The 16,563-nt window shown below is 52.9% G+C and overlaps 1 protein-coding gene across 1 annotated transcript in view; it reads left to right on the plus strand.

The window, feature by feature from the left end:
- The window catches only part of IGFBP4 (insulin like growth factor binding protein 4), a 13,037-nt gene extending 6,759 nt beyond the window's left edge, over positions 1-6,278 (plus strand). The window contains exons 2-4 of the mRNA XM_040497455.1: positions 1,985-2,142; positions 2,899-3,033; positions 5,027-6,278. Of these exons, the coding sequence (XP_040353389.1) occupies positions 1,985-2,142; positions 2,899-3,033; positions 5,027-5,161 (428 nt within the window). The 3' untranslated portion in view covers positions 5,162-6,278. The remainder of the gene's footprint in view (positions 1-1,984; positions 2,143-2,898; positions 3,034-5,026) is intronic.
- The last annotated feature ends 10,285 nt before the right edge of the window (positions 6,279-16,563 follow it).

Here is a 16,563-nt window from a genome sequence, read left to right on the forward strand (position 1 = left end):
AACGGGGGGGAGGGGCAGAGAGAGAGGGAGACACAGAATCGGAAACAGGCTCCAGGCTTCGAGCCATCAGCCCAGAGCCTGACGCGGGGCTCGAACTCACGGACCGCGAGATCGTGACCTGGCCGAAGTCGGACGCTTAACCGACTGCGCCACCAGGCGCCCCCCGTGGCTCTAATTCTTTTAGATCTTCCGTTTCCTCTTTCACTCCAATACCCACTTCCAGACTATAGCTCTGAAACACTGTGGCCCCATCCAAGAGTCTTGTGACTTTGTGCAAGGTGGATGCAGGGGCAGGGTCACTGGCCAGCCTGGGCCAGAAAGGTTCCTTGGGAGAGCCTGGATCCTGGACCTTTTCTCTGGTTCTCACCGAGGGTTTGGGGTCTATCTGCTTGTGGCCCCCTTGACAATCCTGGTCTTCTGAAATGTACCCGCATCTCTTGCTTCCCACATCACTGGGAGGTGTTTTCCCCTTGGTTGACCCTTAAGAACTTGATGTTGTCTCTGAGGCTGGAGTCCCCTCCAGACTATCCTTCTTGGGATGTTGAATATGCAAAAGGATAGATCTATCTATAGCTCTATTTATTCCTTACCTTTGATTCTTCTTTCTAAACCAGCCCTCCACCCGTGACAAAACCTTCTTCCCATCCTTGGTGACTCAATTTTATAAATAACCTTTGGTATGGAATCTTGACAAAGCCTTTCTGAGAGTCTCGATTCCTCGTTTCCTGGTTTCCCTTTATCTACCTACTTCCCCCCCACCCCACACCCCCAGAACTAGGAGAACAAAAAGAGAACTAACCCCCCAACCAACTTTGGCTAGGCGGAAAAATACCATTTGACCCAGAGGCAGCTCTGGGACTGCTGCCATGCGTGGAGGAACCTGCTAACTCCTCAGGAAAAAAAAAATCCTGACGCAAACCAGATGTAACCTTCTGTCTGGCTGCCAACATCTGGAATGCTGGCAGAGGCTTTGCACTCAGGCCGGCAGTGAGCTTCCAAGCCCAAGCGTTTCAGAGGTGGCTCTGAGCTGCAGAGAGGACTTGCAACCTCTTTCTCCAGTTCAGGCCTGTATTCCTGTTTTGGCTGCCTGCAGGGTGGAGTGGTGGTTACAGTGCTGGGACTTCTGGCTCAGGTTATTCTTGAGTTCAGGTAGAGTCTTCAGGAGATCCCAGGGAGAGTGTGTGGGTCCAGCCTCACCGCCTCCTATCTCCAGATTCCCCAGCGCCCTGCCTCTGGGCCATGGTTGTGGACTTTCGGTGGGGTCTAAAGTCCAAGGATGGGAGATGTCGAGGTGGGGGACTGAAGTGATGTGTGAGGATGTTTTGGGTCCTGCGGCCACACAGTGTGTTGCACACACATGCGTGTGGGTGCACACTTTCTCATGCAGGCAGGCGGACACACCCACTCCCGCTTCTTCTTCCCTGTCTAGCCAATGGGGAGAGCCCTTTGGGCCAGATTTCTCATCACTCATGGAAACTCTGAGTTTGGCCATTTGGAAGAGGGGTGGCAGAGCCAACAGATCTGGGGATCCCCTGGCTGGCTCAGCCAGATGCTGAAAAGACCAGGAAAGGAGACAGGAAGAGAGAGCAGACGGAGAGGGGGATGGTAGGAGGAGCTGAATGGAGGGGGGTACGAGATCCAGGGGGGAGGCCCCTGCCTGCCTTAGACCTCCCTGCAGGGCCCAGGGGACCCTCCTGCTGTCTGCGCAGCTGCAGCTGGTGACTCATCTGAGGGCTGGACTGGGTGGAGTGAGGGACAAGTCAAGGATGTTAAGAAGATTTTCTCCTCAGGAATCCAGGAGAGCAGGGAGGAGACAGGGGTGTTGTTTTCACCCCCCCCCCCCCGCCCCCCGGCCCAGGGTCCCCCACCCTTTCTCAGAGCCAGGCTGGAGAATCCCCTAGAAGAAAGCAGGTGGGAGGCTGGGTTGGTGTTCTGCCCTGTCCTTTCCCTGTGCTGACCTCTCTCCATCTCGGCCTGACTACAGACAAGGATGAGGGTGACCACCCGAACAACAGCTTCAGTCCCTGCAGCGCGCATGACCGCAGGTGCCTGCAGAAGCACTTAGCCAAAATTCGAGACCGCAGCACCAGCGGGGGCAAGATGAAGGTCATCGGGGTGCCCCGGGAGGAAGCTCGGCCTGTGGTGAGGACCTCAGCCCTACAAATGCGCGTGTGCACAGGCACACACACGCCACCACCACCACCACTGGATCTGGACTATGGTCATTCAGAAACATTCTTTGGATGCCTACTGTGTGCAAGATGCACCTAGTATGCGTCATCAGGACCAAATCCTCATTTCATTCCTTGAAATTCCTTTCCTGGTCATCAGTTATATACCTTGATGCAGTTGAAGTAATTTTTAAGTACTGAAATACTTTTACACTAGTTTGTAAATAGCGGTTGCCCCAAGCCTCCTGGTGTTTCTTAGCCCTTCTCTTGGACTCGCCACCCAGACCTTTTCAGTAACTCAAGGGCTAATGCTGGCCACAGCAGGGGGCCTGCCGACCTTGCTCCAGGGTCTGGTTACTGTCCTTCCTGATGGGGGGTTCCCAGTGGATCCTTGCCTAGGTCTTACAAGTCATTAATGATATGATGTCAACTATCCCTCCTGCTTAGAAATCACCCCCTTCCCAACCATCTCCATAGGGTTCCACAACCTCTTTCCCCACAAAGTCCTTTCCATTCACAGTCCTCCTTTTTAGAAGCTCTTTGGCTCAAGATCCTCTCTTCAGTGTCCTTCTGCCCTGCCCACCGGTGTCCCCTGAACCCATTGGGCCCTGCCCAGTCTCTGGGCCTTGAGCCTCCTTTCAGGTCCTTCAGTTGTGAGCTGACCTCCAGCCTTGGTCTTCCTGCCTCTCTCCCTTCTGCTAAGCTGTTCCACCCTCCCTTCCTCCAGCCCCAAGGCTCCTGCCAGAGTGAGCTGCACCGGGCCCTGGAGCGGCTGGCCGCCTCACAGAGCCGCACCCATGAAGACCTCTACATCATCCCCATCCCCAACTGCGACCGAAATGGCAACTTCCACCCCAAGCAGGTGGGTCTTCATCACTGCTGGCTCGGTCCTGACCTGAGTTCCTGGGGGCATTCCTGGTTCTCTCCACAGGAGATCCTGGTCCAGGATGGAGACCTCAGGGAGGGGAAGACCTCCCAACCCAAACCTAACCCCTTGGGCCCTCCCTCAGCCTCCTGAGCCTCAGCTTATTTTGCCCACCACACTCATTTTGGAAGTGAGGAAACTGAGGCCCGAAGTCTCAGAGTGAGTTAACGGCAGACCGGCTATCCTGCTTCCCCATCCAGGGCTATTTCCATCACCTCCGGATTCACCATTTAGCACTCCTGCCAATGTCTACCTCCCAACACACTCTCATTCCCCCTGCTCCATCCTATGAGTAGTTCTCCTTTGTCATAGAATGTCTTAGGTTTCATCTTGGAATGGAGGGGCTCGGTCAGGAAGGGTTAAGGAGGAAAATCAGCCTGCCCCTTCCCCCAGGCTGAGTAACGAAACCACCTGGGGTATAGCCAGATCTGACAGCTGGGGACAGGAGCTTTGGATGGAAACAGAGGAAGAAAGGGGACAGGAGAGAAAACACGAATGCAGAAACCTCCATATTTCCTCATGCCCTTGGAACACGGGTTCCTCTGATAAGCCCTCAGGAGACTAGGATGTTCAGCAAGGTTGGCCTGCCTCAGCCCCATCTCTGACCCATGAGAGGTGGGCTTACTTGGGAGGGTGGCATACCTGGGCAGAGCAGCGGGGTGCCTTGTGCTGGGTGTAGCCTGGGGAATCCTGGCTGGGGTCTTCTTCAGCTCTTTGTGGGCACAAGCACATGCATTCTCCCACTCTGTGCTCTATAGACAAATCCGCAAAATGGGCTGCCACTTTGAGGCCTAGACAGGAGGAGAAGGGCTGCCTCCAGGTCTGCAAATCCGAGGCTGGCACGAGGAGGGTATGGGGTGGTGTGCAGTGAGTGGACGACCAGAAAGGGCTCCAGAAACCAGTGCCAAACCTGTCTGCAAGCTTTATCCCAATATAAACTTTATCCTTGTCCCGATTTTTAAAAACTGTTTTCCCTAATTAAAAAAAATGAATAGACTTTATTTTCTAGAGCACTTTTAGGCTTATAGAAAAATCGAGCAGGAAGTACAGTGTTCTCATCTACCACCCCCCACCCCCGCCAGTTTTCCCTGTTAACATCTTGTATTAGTGTGGTATATATGTTATCACAGATTAAGGAGCTAATATTGACACATTATTATTATTATTATTATTATTATTATTATTATTTTAACATTTATTTATTTTGAGAGAGAGTGTGTGTGTGAGTGGGGGAAGGCAGAGAATCCCAAGCTCTGCACTGACAGCATGGAGTCTGACTCTGGGCTGGATCCCATGAACAGTGAGATCATGACCTGAGCCGAAATCAAGAGTTGGATGCTTAACTGACTGAGCCACCCAGATGCCCCCATTATTATTATTATTTTTTAAAAATTTATTTATTTGTTTTGAGAGGGGGGAGGGGCAGAGAGAGAGAGAGAGAGAGAGAATCCCAAGCAGACTCTGAGAGGCGGGCTTGATGCAGGGCTCGAACTCACAAACCATGAGATCATGACCTAAGCTGAAATCAAAAGTTGGACGCTCAACTGACTGAGCCACCCAGGAGTCCCTAGTGTTGATACATTTATTAACTAAAGTCCATAGTTTACATTAGAGTTCATTCTTTGTGTTAATTCAGTTCTATGTGTTTTCTTCCCCCAATTTTTATCCCACTGAAAGTTCTGACACTTGACCCTTTATCTCTAGACCAGTGCTGACCTCTGAGACAACCTTCACTTCTTGGCCAAGTTCTCTCTACTTGACCTTTCCTTCTTGGCCAAGATCTCTTTATGCCATGGGCTCAGAGGGTCCACGATCATGAAAGAGCCTCTGCCGTTACAGGCCATCTTGGATCAACTGTCTGACTTGAGGGCTGGGCTGGGGTTGAGGCAGGCTGCCTGGGAACTGACTTCTCCCACCCTTGTCTTGACAGTGTCACCCGGCCTTAGATGGGCAGCGCGGCAAGTGCTGGTGTGTGGACCGGAAGACAGGAGTGAAACTTCCAGGGGGCCTGGAACCAAAAGGGGAGCTGGACTGCCACCAGTTGGCTGACAGCTTCCGCGAGTGAGCCCTGCCAGGAGGCAGGGGGCTCAGTGCTCCCTGTCACCCCATCCCCTAGAGGCTGCAGAGCTGACCTGGAGCCTGGGTCTGAGTCCTGGCTCTGTCTCTGGCCCAGAAATTTCCCTTTGTGTGTGTATGTGTGTGTGTATGGGTGTGCCCTTGGGGTGAGCCAAAGCCTAGGGGTGTCCTCTCTGGGCTTAGATAGCCTGAGAGGTCTGAGAGTGGCAATAGGGAGCCCTTGTGTTTCCAAATTGATCCTGGACTCATTCATTCATTCATTCATTCATTCATCCAGCCACTCATCTAAAAACATTTATTGACAACATACTACAGGCCAGCTCTAGTTTTTAACCCTGGGGGCTCTTATTCTGACTTTCTCTGATTTGGGCATGTGAGGCTACTTCCTCTAAGCTGAGCATAAGCTTGTGGGGCAAGAGGAGTCTCATGTCCGGAATCAGAGGAGGGAGGTAGACATGTACCTTGACCATCGTTCCTTGTACCATTGTCCCTCCCCTCAATCTAGTCAGAGGGTGGAGGCTGTAAGGAAGGTGTGGGTTGGCAGATGATTCAGTGGTGAGGAGTCCCAGACCCACTCCCAAAGATCAAGCCTGCCAGGGTGCCCTTCCTCTCTTCCTTAGTTCCCTCCAGGGGGAAGGACCTATAGAGACAAGCCCAACTTTGGGTCTGGTGTGCTGTCTACTTGGTGGCCTGGCAGCCCAGACCCTGCTTTGGGGGAGGGAAGAGGGTCAGAAGAAGACATATGGGACAGAGGGCTGGGGAGGTGGGCCCCATCTCTGAACAGTCAGGGTGGGAGGAAAGAAATGTACAATCGAACTGCATGTGCCTGGTGGAGAAGAGACACACATGCTCGGGGGTGAAGGACTTGCCCGGGGTCCTGCTTCCTCCCCTGTTTTCGTCACAGCCACAGAGTCACCAAGATGACTCTGTCCTTCTAGTGGCTCCCTGCCTGTGGCCTTGCCTCCTTCCCTATACCTCCCTACCCTCCAGGCATTTCTGGCTTGACTGGATGGAAGGAGACTTAGGGACCTACCAGTTGACCATGATGTCTTGTCTTTTTTTTTTTTTTTAACAAAACAGAACAAAACAACAACAAAAAAAACTAGGCAATTGTGTTTGGTTGATTTATTTATAATCAGAGACAGGGGTGCGCCAGGGGTGGGAAGGCGGGGTCATCATGTAGTCCCCAGCCCTGTCCTACATGGTAAGACAACTGCAAAGAGTCGACCAGCTCATCTTCTTCCCTGCAGCCTCTTCCCAGGGGGCTTCCCTAGAGTCATGCTGTCTGTGTTCAGACTCCGGTGAGCAGAAAATGGCTTCTGAAGGAAGACAAGCAGAGACAGCCCTGTTGGACCAGAGCTATTTCTGGGATCATCTGGTGTGTGAAGCTGGGCTATTTCCTAGGGCATCAGGCAGACTGGGTTTGCATCTGGATTTGATGTATTAATTTAGTGAAGGAGACATTTCCCTGAAGTTGGGGAGAGGGGGTAGACTCTCCAACGCATTCCACAGCTCTGACTGCCTAGATTCCTTAATGGGGTGGTTGTGTTGAGATTTGATTCTGCGAAGTTGGGAGTGGGGCCATCTTTGATCTTGCTGTCCTGAGCTCACCAGGCTGTGGGCTCTTGGTGCCAGACCCAGATTTTGTGCCCATGTGGTATGACTGGATTTCTGGTCGTGTCCCAATGTCCCTCTTCCCCATCTCTGTGTTCTGTGTGTGTGACACTGATCTGGGTGGGGGCCCCTTCTCGGGAGGTCATGGGCAGGGTGAAGGCCCTGTGCACCAAGTGTGCGGCACTCTGGGGGAGCCCCCTCCTGATGGGTTGTCTTCTGGGTTCCTAGCCCCTCCCCAGTTCCAGAGGCACGCCCAGGCCTTTCGATTTCATTGGCCCCTGATGAGGTGGCCCCTGTACTATCTGTATCTTGAAACTGGGGCTGCAATCCTCCTCCCCTTAGCTCTGCCCCAGTGGCAGCATTCCGCAGCCATCTGGTCTCCCTGAGGCACCACAGGACACTGCCAGCAGTAGGAGATAACAAAGTGACCTTGGTTCCCTGACCACCCTTCATGGAATCCCGTACTTCTTGGGCTGAGGCCAAGGCATGTTGGAGTAGCATATCAGCTTTCACTGACACGTAGACCCTTAAGTTCTAGGTCCTTAAACCAAATAAATGTAGGGATAGTATCTCTTTCCCTAAAGCATCTTTGTAAATTCCCCTTTTTTCTCCAGCCCCCTCCTCTCAGTGCTGTACCTTGGCAGGGGGCACTAAGAGGTCCTTTTCCTTTCCTGGGCTTCCAAAGAAAGCTGGATCTGCTTGGGAAGTAGCTGCATATATGGCCTGGGGTATGCCTCTGTGATATTTGTGGTATATGTGTGTGTGTGTGTGCGCACGCGCGAGTGCACACATGCGTGTGAATATAGCAAAACGATGCCTTTGAATGTACAAAGCGAGACGTGAGTGTATGGGCTTTTACAGGGCATGTATACCTGATCCGGGCGTGTGAAGAGGACACACTAATTTGAGAGGCATGTCTGCGTGGGTTGTGAATCTGAGTGTGAATGTGTGTGATGTGAGGAGGGAGGGACTAGAGAAATTCACAGAGTGTGTTGCTACTTCCCTCCTGGCTGTGAATGAGTGGCCTTCGCTCATTAGGTGTCCCCACTGCAGGATGTGTGGGGAGCTCTAGCACCAAAGAATAGCGGATGTGCACCTTGAGAGAGGGAATTCAACATCCCACAGAAACACTGCCCCCCACCCGCCCCTGGCGCTTGCCTCCGCGATCCCAGAAGCAGGTCCTAGGTGTCCAAAAAGAAGGAAATAAAAGCAGCTCTGTGTCACAGTGGACACCCTCTACCACTGCCAGGCCAGAGGAAGTAAACTGCCCTGGGGAGTGTCACAGGGGGGGAGAATCAGGCTCCAGAGAGGAATTGCTGGTCTAGTTTGCACCTAACGCCACCCCCACCGCCCCCATCACCACCCCAGCCATGACCTCCAAATACCCTTTAATGGTCACTCTAATAGTCACAGGGCATCGGCGTCTCTGGCAGAAGTGGAAGGGAGGAGGTGGCAAGGACTAAACTCTCGTGTCCTGGTGGCACTTACCCAGATAAACTTAAAACTGAGGTCCTTGAGTGCTCTGCTCTCCTCCCCAAGAAATGTTTTGCCCCTCCACTGTGGCTTGGAGCGGGGATGGGGGTGGGTGGGAGGCACCCCATCAGGATCCCTTAGCACATTGGTGCCCATCTACATACATCAGGCATTTGGTTTCCATTTCCCAGCTCATTAGTGGAGATCAAGCCCTGCTGTTGCTGAGGGTTGGGGGCTGGGTTTTCTGCTGGCAAGCAAGCAGGGTGGAAGTCAGGAGAAAAAAGGGGAGACTTGGACAGACTCCAGTATTGGATTCAGGCAGGGGCATCTCTGGAGAGTTGGCCAAGCTTCCTGGCCCCTCCTCCTCCAAAGGCCCCTGGGTTCCGGCCACTGCAAACTCCTTCCAGGAAAAGGCCGCTTGTCCCAACCCCTCTGCCCTCTGGGCCAGATTGGGCTATACCAAGCTGCTCCAGGAATGTCATGAGGCATGCAGGACTTGGGGTGCCTGCTTGGCCCCCCTTCCTGGGGAGGGGGAATATGGCTGTGGGGTAAATGACCCTAAACATTCCCAGCCAGAGAAACTCCCCCTGCATTCCAGACTCCTATGGCAATGTCACCTCTGACCTAGAAGGAGAAGGCAAGATGATGTGGTTGGATGGAGCTCGGAGGCAGGCTGACAGCTGGGATGCTGGGTCAGTTGTGGGTTGGGTTGTGGGGTTGTCAGAGGGAAGAGGGGAGGAGGGGGTGGTTTGTGAGTCAGGGGAGAGGGTCAATGGGGGAGGAGGCATATTCATGGGGGAGGAGGGAGTTAATGGGAACAATAAGTGGAGGAGAGACAATGGGGGCAGGACTTTGAACACACCCACGGGGGAACAGACACCACTTCAGCCAGCCAAGGGTCTAATTAGATCCTCACTGTCAGAGTGATCTGTCCCCTCTATGTCTGAGGCCCCAGGGGCTGGGGAGAGGTAGGGTCAGGGAGTAGAAGTGGGGGTGCAGAGGATAATTAGAAACATTCTCTACTGAGTGAGCAGGCGCCACCAGGCCCACTTCTCCCCTCACCGCCCTCCTCTCTTCCCCAGGTCCCCCACCCCCTTCCCTAGGACCTGGACATTTCCAGCCAGACTAGGGGAGGGGTTGGTGGAGCCTGGGAGTAGAAACCCAGTGGGATTGGCTTCCCGGGCCCTTACACAGTCTCTAAAGTGCAAACAACATATTTTCGCCATGCAACGGTATTTAATTACACATAAAAACAGAGCCATTAAACTGAAATTAAACCCTTGTTGGAATCACTTAATTCAGGGCATGACAAATTGCTTTCAGTGGAGGCGGCAGTGAAGTCCCCCAGGGAGAGATGGAGATTAGCGGCTTCCATGGCTGGCTGGGTCCCCTCGTTCTCTTTAAAGCCTGGCTCTCTTGCCAGCTCTAAATTCTGAAATTGGGATCAACCTTCTTCCTAAAGACCACCCAAGCCAAGGGAAGCCTCTAGGTTTGTTTAGGATGATAGAAATGGAGGCTTGGGGAATCACAGAATCACTGTCCAACCCAGTTTTAGACAACACTCCTCCATTTTATCGATGGGGAAGTTGAGACCCGAGTGCCAAAGTCCTCTGGAACCAGGATTAGAACCTTGGCAACAAGCCATGCCCAGGAAGGCTGCTTTTTTTCAGGCTTTGTATCCTTTCATCCTGGGCCTGGAGACAGGAGTTGGGACTGAGCAGGTGAGGGTTCCAGAACCAGAGCAGGCCCTAGTTGGGGAGGGTAGGTTTCTCCAGGACTGGGCTCCCACCTGATCCAAGTCTAGAGATGGCAGGGAAGCCAAAATGGTGGCTCCGGTTGCTTACCACCTGGGTGAGGTTGGGCTGGTGGGACTTTCTTCTCCTATGAGCCATAGTTGGCTCATCTGTTGAAGGGGTTGGCGATTCCTGTTAAGACGGGTGGGTGGGATGCTTGAACAGGGCTTGGGGCTGAGTCCAGTAGGTGGACCTATTAGGCTTCCTTCTCAGGACCTCTGCTTCCCCATTTGTGATAAGATCCAGTTAGGACCTGGTGGTTTCTAGGACCTTCGCTTGCTCTGACTCTGTCTGTTTGCAGCCCTTTCTTCTCCTTCCAGGCCCCTCTTTCCTTAGGTTTCTCTCTCTCCTCTGTGGTCTGCTCTTCTAACATGGACAGAGGTCTGGGGTCTGTACTACTGCCCCCTAAATTTCCCCTGCCTCACCTAGTCTTCCAGTGACTGTGTGAGGCCCACTGGGAGGTGAAAGGAGATCACATGGGAAAGGGGCTGCACTCTGGAGAGGGGCTGGGGGGTGGATTGTGTGCACAGCCTCCCTCCCCCATGTGCCTCTATGATCTGGGACCCTGCTCTCCTGATTGAAACCAGATGGGTCTGCTGCAGGCCGGAGGCATCTCAGAAGTCCATTCTCTCAATGCACCCCGCCCCCCCTCCCAAAACGGGAGCTGGGTATAGACTAAGGGAAGGTGGGGATGTGGGGGCTTCTCTTTGCTGGGGCTAGGAGAGAGAGGCCTTTCCCTTTTCCCTACTCTACCCACTAGTGGCCTGTGAACTTTTCTATTAGCTCAGGAAGGGTGGCAGTGGGACGCTGGCCGGCTGAGGACAAGTCTCTCACTGAGGCTTGGGTGGACAGCAAGCCCCCTCCCCATCATCCGACAGCCTCCTCTGGGAGCGGCACCCCCTCCCCCACCTCTGCAGTGAAGTTCAGCTGTAGGCTGTCAAGTAGGGGCTGACTATGTCTGTACCCTGTCTCCTGCAGTGGCCTCAAGGTCATTCCCCTTCCCCTTGGCCTCCTAGGCCTTGGTAGACAGAGAGGTTCCTGTGTTGGGGGTTGGGGTGGAAGGGCTGGGGCCCAGGGTTCCCGTCATTGCAGGCCTGGCAGCGACCGGGCCGCAGATGGCTCCCCCGCCAGCCTGGCGGCCAGCACAAATGCTTTACAGCTGTACCTCTATCGGCTTGCCCCGAAGAGTCTAGAGACAGAGGCAGGAAGCTGGGGGACCCAGAGGGGCACACATAGATTGCTGGCGTGGGTCTGGGACAGGCCAACACAGCTGCCCGGCAAACCCAGGTTGCTGAGAAAGCGAGAATGGCAATGGAAACTGGGACCCTGAAACTGCAGAAAAAGCGTCCTTACATGCAGGGGCTGGAATGGGGGCTCCCTGCGGAAGGATCGTGTTGGGGGGGTGGGTGCTGCCAGGGCCGGGGCTCAGGGGCCCGGCCTTCCTCCTGGGTCCTGGTCCCTGAGCAGAGCCGGAGCTTCTAAATTGGAATAGCAGGGAGGGAAGCCCAGTCTTGTCCCCACCCAGGGGAAATTGGACCAGACTGCTCAGGAAATAAATTGAATTTTCCAGCATCATGGAAGGTTAGTCGGACAATAGAGGTTTTTTCCCCCAAAAAACATAAGGAAAAAAAAAAAGTCCAGTTGCCTTTGGCTGAGCTGTTGCCCAACTTTGTTTCTCAGCCTCAGTTCAAGGCTTCCCATTCAAAGTGACATGTGACTGCTCAGTGACCCTGGCCTGATCGCTGGCCCTGTGAGGGGTCAGGCCAGGTCATCCCGGAACTGTGACCACCCCCACCTCCGAAAGCCCTGGGCAGGTCCCGCCCCATGCAATGAGGGAGAGGCTGTGGTAAAGACAAAAACCCTCCCCCAAAGAGATTTCGAATTTAGGGGGCAGGGAGTCCTAGATCCCAGGCAGTAGGCCCAGAGGGGTTTATATTGAAATGTAAACTGAGACTTGAAAAGTTTTCTTTTTTGGGGACAGTGGTGGGGAAGGTTGCCTTTAAAATGCAAGGGGTTTTTGTAAACCCCTGCATGGGGATGTTCTTGGGGCTCTAATGAGGGGAGCAGGCCCACAGGCTGGGGAACGGAGGGCCAGCCTCCGTTTACGCTGTCTGCAGACGGTGGCCTTGCAGAGGACTCTGCGCCCTGGCAGAGGAAGGGAGGGTCAGCACAATCCAAAGCAGAGGGCAGGTCTGGAGTTGGGGGAGAGCAGAGGCTGCCCCCAGGCAGATCCCAAAGTTCCAGGCTGGGAGATAAGGTGGGGGAGACCACACAGGAAGCTCTGGGGAGAGCCCCGGGGAATATCTCAGCTGGAGAGGAGTGTGTATGGGGGGAGAGAGGGTGGCTCTAGCCTGGTGGCTGAGAAGGGTCACTATCAAGAAGACCAGGGCTGGGGCGCCTGGGTGGCTCAGTCGGTTAAGCGTCCGACTTTGGCTCAGGTCATGATCTCACGGTTCGTGAGTTCGAGCCCCGCGTCGGGGTCTGTGCTGACCGCTCAGAGCCTGGAGCCTGGAGCCTGGAGCCTGGAGCCTGTTTTGGATTCTATGTCTCCCTCTCTCTCTCTGACCCTCCCCTGTTCATGCTCTGTCTCTCTCTGTCTCAAAAGTAAATAAACGTTAAAAAAAAAAAAAAAAATTAAAAAAAAAAAAAAAAGACCAGGGCTGAGAGCAGCCTTTAAGGTGTTCTCTAGTTCACCCATTACACAGTGGGGGAAACGGAGGCCTAGTGGGGTCTGTGACTTGCTTGTCTGAAGGCATAAATGACCTGGCGGCAGCAGTGGATTAGAACTCAGGGCAAGTTCTATTTGCACCATCTCCTGGGGAGTCCAGGGGGGTATTTGGGCATCTACCCTTTTTCCATAAGAAAGGACTCTTCAGGGACCAGAAAGGGGAAGCTAAGTAAGGCTATAGTTGGGGAAGAAGGAAGGAGGTCCTGAGGGAAGATTCTGGGATTCTGGGTGGGAGGTTATAGGGGGAGATGTGCCACTTTCCAGGCAGAAAGAGGGAGGGGTGACTTTGTCAACATCCGGAGTGGCTTGGGCTAGGGACCTAATCCCTGATGGAAGAGGAGGGGTTTGGCAGAGACACTAGGAAGAAGGGCAGACAACCCTGTCCTGGTGAATGTATGTAGAGGCAGGGGATTGGACTTAATGACCTCGGGTTCAATAAGCTCCAAATGTGATCATTATTATCATCGTCACCGTGGGTTTGGGTCCAGATTGCTTGGGTTCAAATCTCGCTCCGCTATTTATTATGGTTGCACCCTGGGAAACTGACTTAATCTCCTAATCCACAATTCTGTATGTATCAAACAAGGTTAAGTAATGGTACTTATGCAGTGGCGTCGTCAAGATTCAATGAGCCTACATATGGCAAAGCTTCTAGCAAATGCTGCAGGCATGATGTGTGCCAGGCACTGTTTTAGGTGCTGGGAGTTCAGCTTTCCTCACAGAGCTCCTGCTCCAGTGGCATGGTACTTGGAATATATTGAATGCTCAATGACAGATTGATACGAGTGCCATCCTTCTCATAATGCACGTTTGTACATTCACGTTCAGTGTCTCTTTAGGCTTCCCACAACCTTAATTTTGTGAGGTGGGTATTATAGTGCCCAGAGAAGTGACTTGTCCTAAACCATGAAGCTTGTCAGTGGCAGTGGGGACCTGCCACTCAGCTCTGCCTGACCACCCGGGCTTCTAATTCTTGATGCAGAAGAGGGAAGTGTTGCGGGGGGGGCGGTGAACTAGGCAAAGATATGTCCCATCTCAGTGTTAATGCGGCATCACATCTCATGTTGTAGAGGAGAGAACATCTTTCCCGGGGCACATACAGACCTCTTCTCCATTCCCTGCCCAACCCCAGTGTGCCTAATCCTGCACCGCTCACACGAGAGCTCAGCACACGTTTGGTGAATGAGTGAATGATAAATTGAATGGCACTCTCCCTTCTCCTTCCCCTCTTGTTCTCTGGTTGCCTCCTCCTGGCTTGCCTTCCCTGGCCCCCAGGCCTGCTGCCAGTCAAGCTCCACTTGACTACCTTGCTAAGACTCGATTGCAGGGAGTAAAGGCTGAGATACCTTCCAGGAAGCAGAGACTTACCGAATAAGCCCCGCTACCTCCAAGGGCGAGGGTCAGGAAGAAGAGAGCCCCAGCCAGGCAGGCACAGGGGGACTGTGGGAGTGGGGAGCTCAGCTGGGGGAAGATTGAATTGTGTCCCTCCAAATTCACAAGTCCTAACCCCAGTGTGACTGTATCTGGAGATAGTATTTTTAGGAGCTAATTAAGGTTAACTGAGATCGGAAGAATGGGGTCTCCATCTGACAGACTTGGTAGCCTTATTAAGAAGAGAAGAGAGGGATGCCTAGGGTGGCTCAGTCAGTTAAGCATCCGACTCTTGATTTCGGCTCAGGCCATGATCTCATGATGCGTGGGATTGAGCCCTGAGTCAGGCTCTGTGCTGACAGCATGGAGCCTGCTTGGGATTCTCTCTCTCTCTCAAAATATATAAATGAACTTAAAAAAAAGAAGAGAGCTCTCTCTCTAGAAGCACACACTGCAGAAAGGCCATGTGCACAAACGACGAGAAGGTGGCTGTCTGAAAGCCAGGGAGAGAGCTCTCACCAGAATCCAACCATGCTGGTACTTCAGGTTCCAGAACAGTGACAAAGTAAGTGTCTGTTGTTGAGGCCACCCAGTATCATGTTATGGCTGTCTGAAGAGACCCACACCAGTGGGATTGGGATGCCTTGGTCCTGCTCTTTCCCATGTGGCCCTTCCATGTCAGAGGAACCAAGGACTCAGGGCTAGATCAAGTAGGTTCCTGCCCCAGCCTGTCTCCTTAGGCTCTTATCTCTTTCCTGGCCTAAAATCCAAATTCTCACAGCTTCCTCTTGTGATCACACTTCTCCCCAGCCCAGCCCTCAGATCCAGTCTCCTGCCCCCCCACACCCCCAAGCCATATTTCTAAAGCACAAATCTGGTCACTTACTCCTTGGCTGAAGAGCCTCTGATGTCTCCCTAGCGCTCATCAGAAGAAGTTCAAGCAGGTTGCTGTGCATGATTGTACATTGTACGACCTCTACAACTGCATACAGTGGTCTTGAGTTCAGCCTCATTCAGTCATTCATTGACTCATTCATTCATTTAATAAGTATTCATGCCCTAGACATTCTCAGCCTAGCACCCAAGGCTCTTGATAATCTGGCTGCCAATTCTGCTTCCCCTTACACTTACTCCCTTGGGTACCATATACTTCAGCCACGGTGAATATGGTATCGTCTCATACCTGTGTGTTCCACATGTAGATTCATCCATCCGCTTGTCTGAGAAGGCTGAGGCAGTAGAACGGGCACAAATTTAGAATCTTATTTCTTGCCACTGCCCTTGAATATGGGCAAGTTAACCCTCTGAGTCTCAGTAAGATGAGATTGAACATACACATTGTGACTCACATTGTACTTAGCACATAAGAGCCCCCCAATAAAAGTTGGTTTCTCTCCCCTGCTTTGCATGCTAAACTCCTATTTACCCTTGAAGACCCAACCTGAATGTTACCTCCTTGGCAACATTGCCCTCATTCCCTCCAAATGGATAAGGTTTACCTTCCCTGTTTCTAAACTTCCTGCCAGCCCTGCATGGCACTTACGAACCTCTGTTAGAACACTGTTACGCTGATCTGTGTGTCTAGCTCACACGAACAAAGCCTCCAGCCAGAAAACCCTTGTTGCATGAAGCAAGGCACTGATCTCTGGGTCGGGAGCCCTTCACCTCCTAGCCCTGCCCTGGGTCCAAGCCCTCAGCCTGTTGGATGGCTCGAGAGTTAAGGACAGGAGGCTGAGGATGAAAGAGAAGAGGTGAGCAGGCAGATGTGTGTAGGTGAGCAGACAGATGAGGTGGCAGGGCGGGAGGGTGCTTCGGGTTTCTGGGGAGGTCACTCTGTAGCCAGAGAGGAGGCAGGCTTTGGAGAGGGTGGGAATCTGAGGCTTGAAAAATGCTTGGCGGGGCAGGTGGCTGTCCCTCTCCCTTCCCATCAACTCTAGCTGGCCTTTGCTCTGGGTCCAGCCATCTGGGACAATGGGGTGAGGAAATTAAATGGGACAAGAGTGAGGGCACCCTGGTGGCTCAGTTGGTTAAACGTCCAACTCTTAATTTCAGCCCAGGTCATGATCTCAAGGCTCGTGAGATCGAGCCCCACGTCTGGCTCTGTGCTGACAATGCAGAACCTGCTTGGGAGTCTCGCTCTCCCTCCCTCTTTGCCCCTCCCCCCTCTAAATAAATAAATAAACAGTAAAAAAAATAAATGGGACAAGAGTTGGAGAGAGGAAGGTTTTTCTGTAAAGAGGGAGAGGACAGGTTTGAGAGCAGGTGGGTCAAGAAAGAATGAGGTGAGAACAAAAAGGGAGAACGTGGGGAGGGAGATTGAGGGAGGGGTGGACAGGAGGTATATGTGTATAGACAGCAGGACATGGAAGGATGGAAAGTTGGGAGGAATGACACTGGTGAGGGAGGCTTCAG

This window comes from Herpailurus yagouaroundi, unplaced genomic scaffold (genome assembly GCF_014898765.1).
Source record: "Herpailurus yagouaroundi ecotype Mexico unplaced genomic scaffold, PumYag 189, whole genome shotgun sequence".
Classification (NCBI taxonomy): domain Eukaryota; kingdom Metazoa; phylum Chordata; class Mammalia; order Carnivora; family Felidae; genus Herpailurus; species Herpailurus yagouaroundi.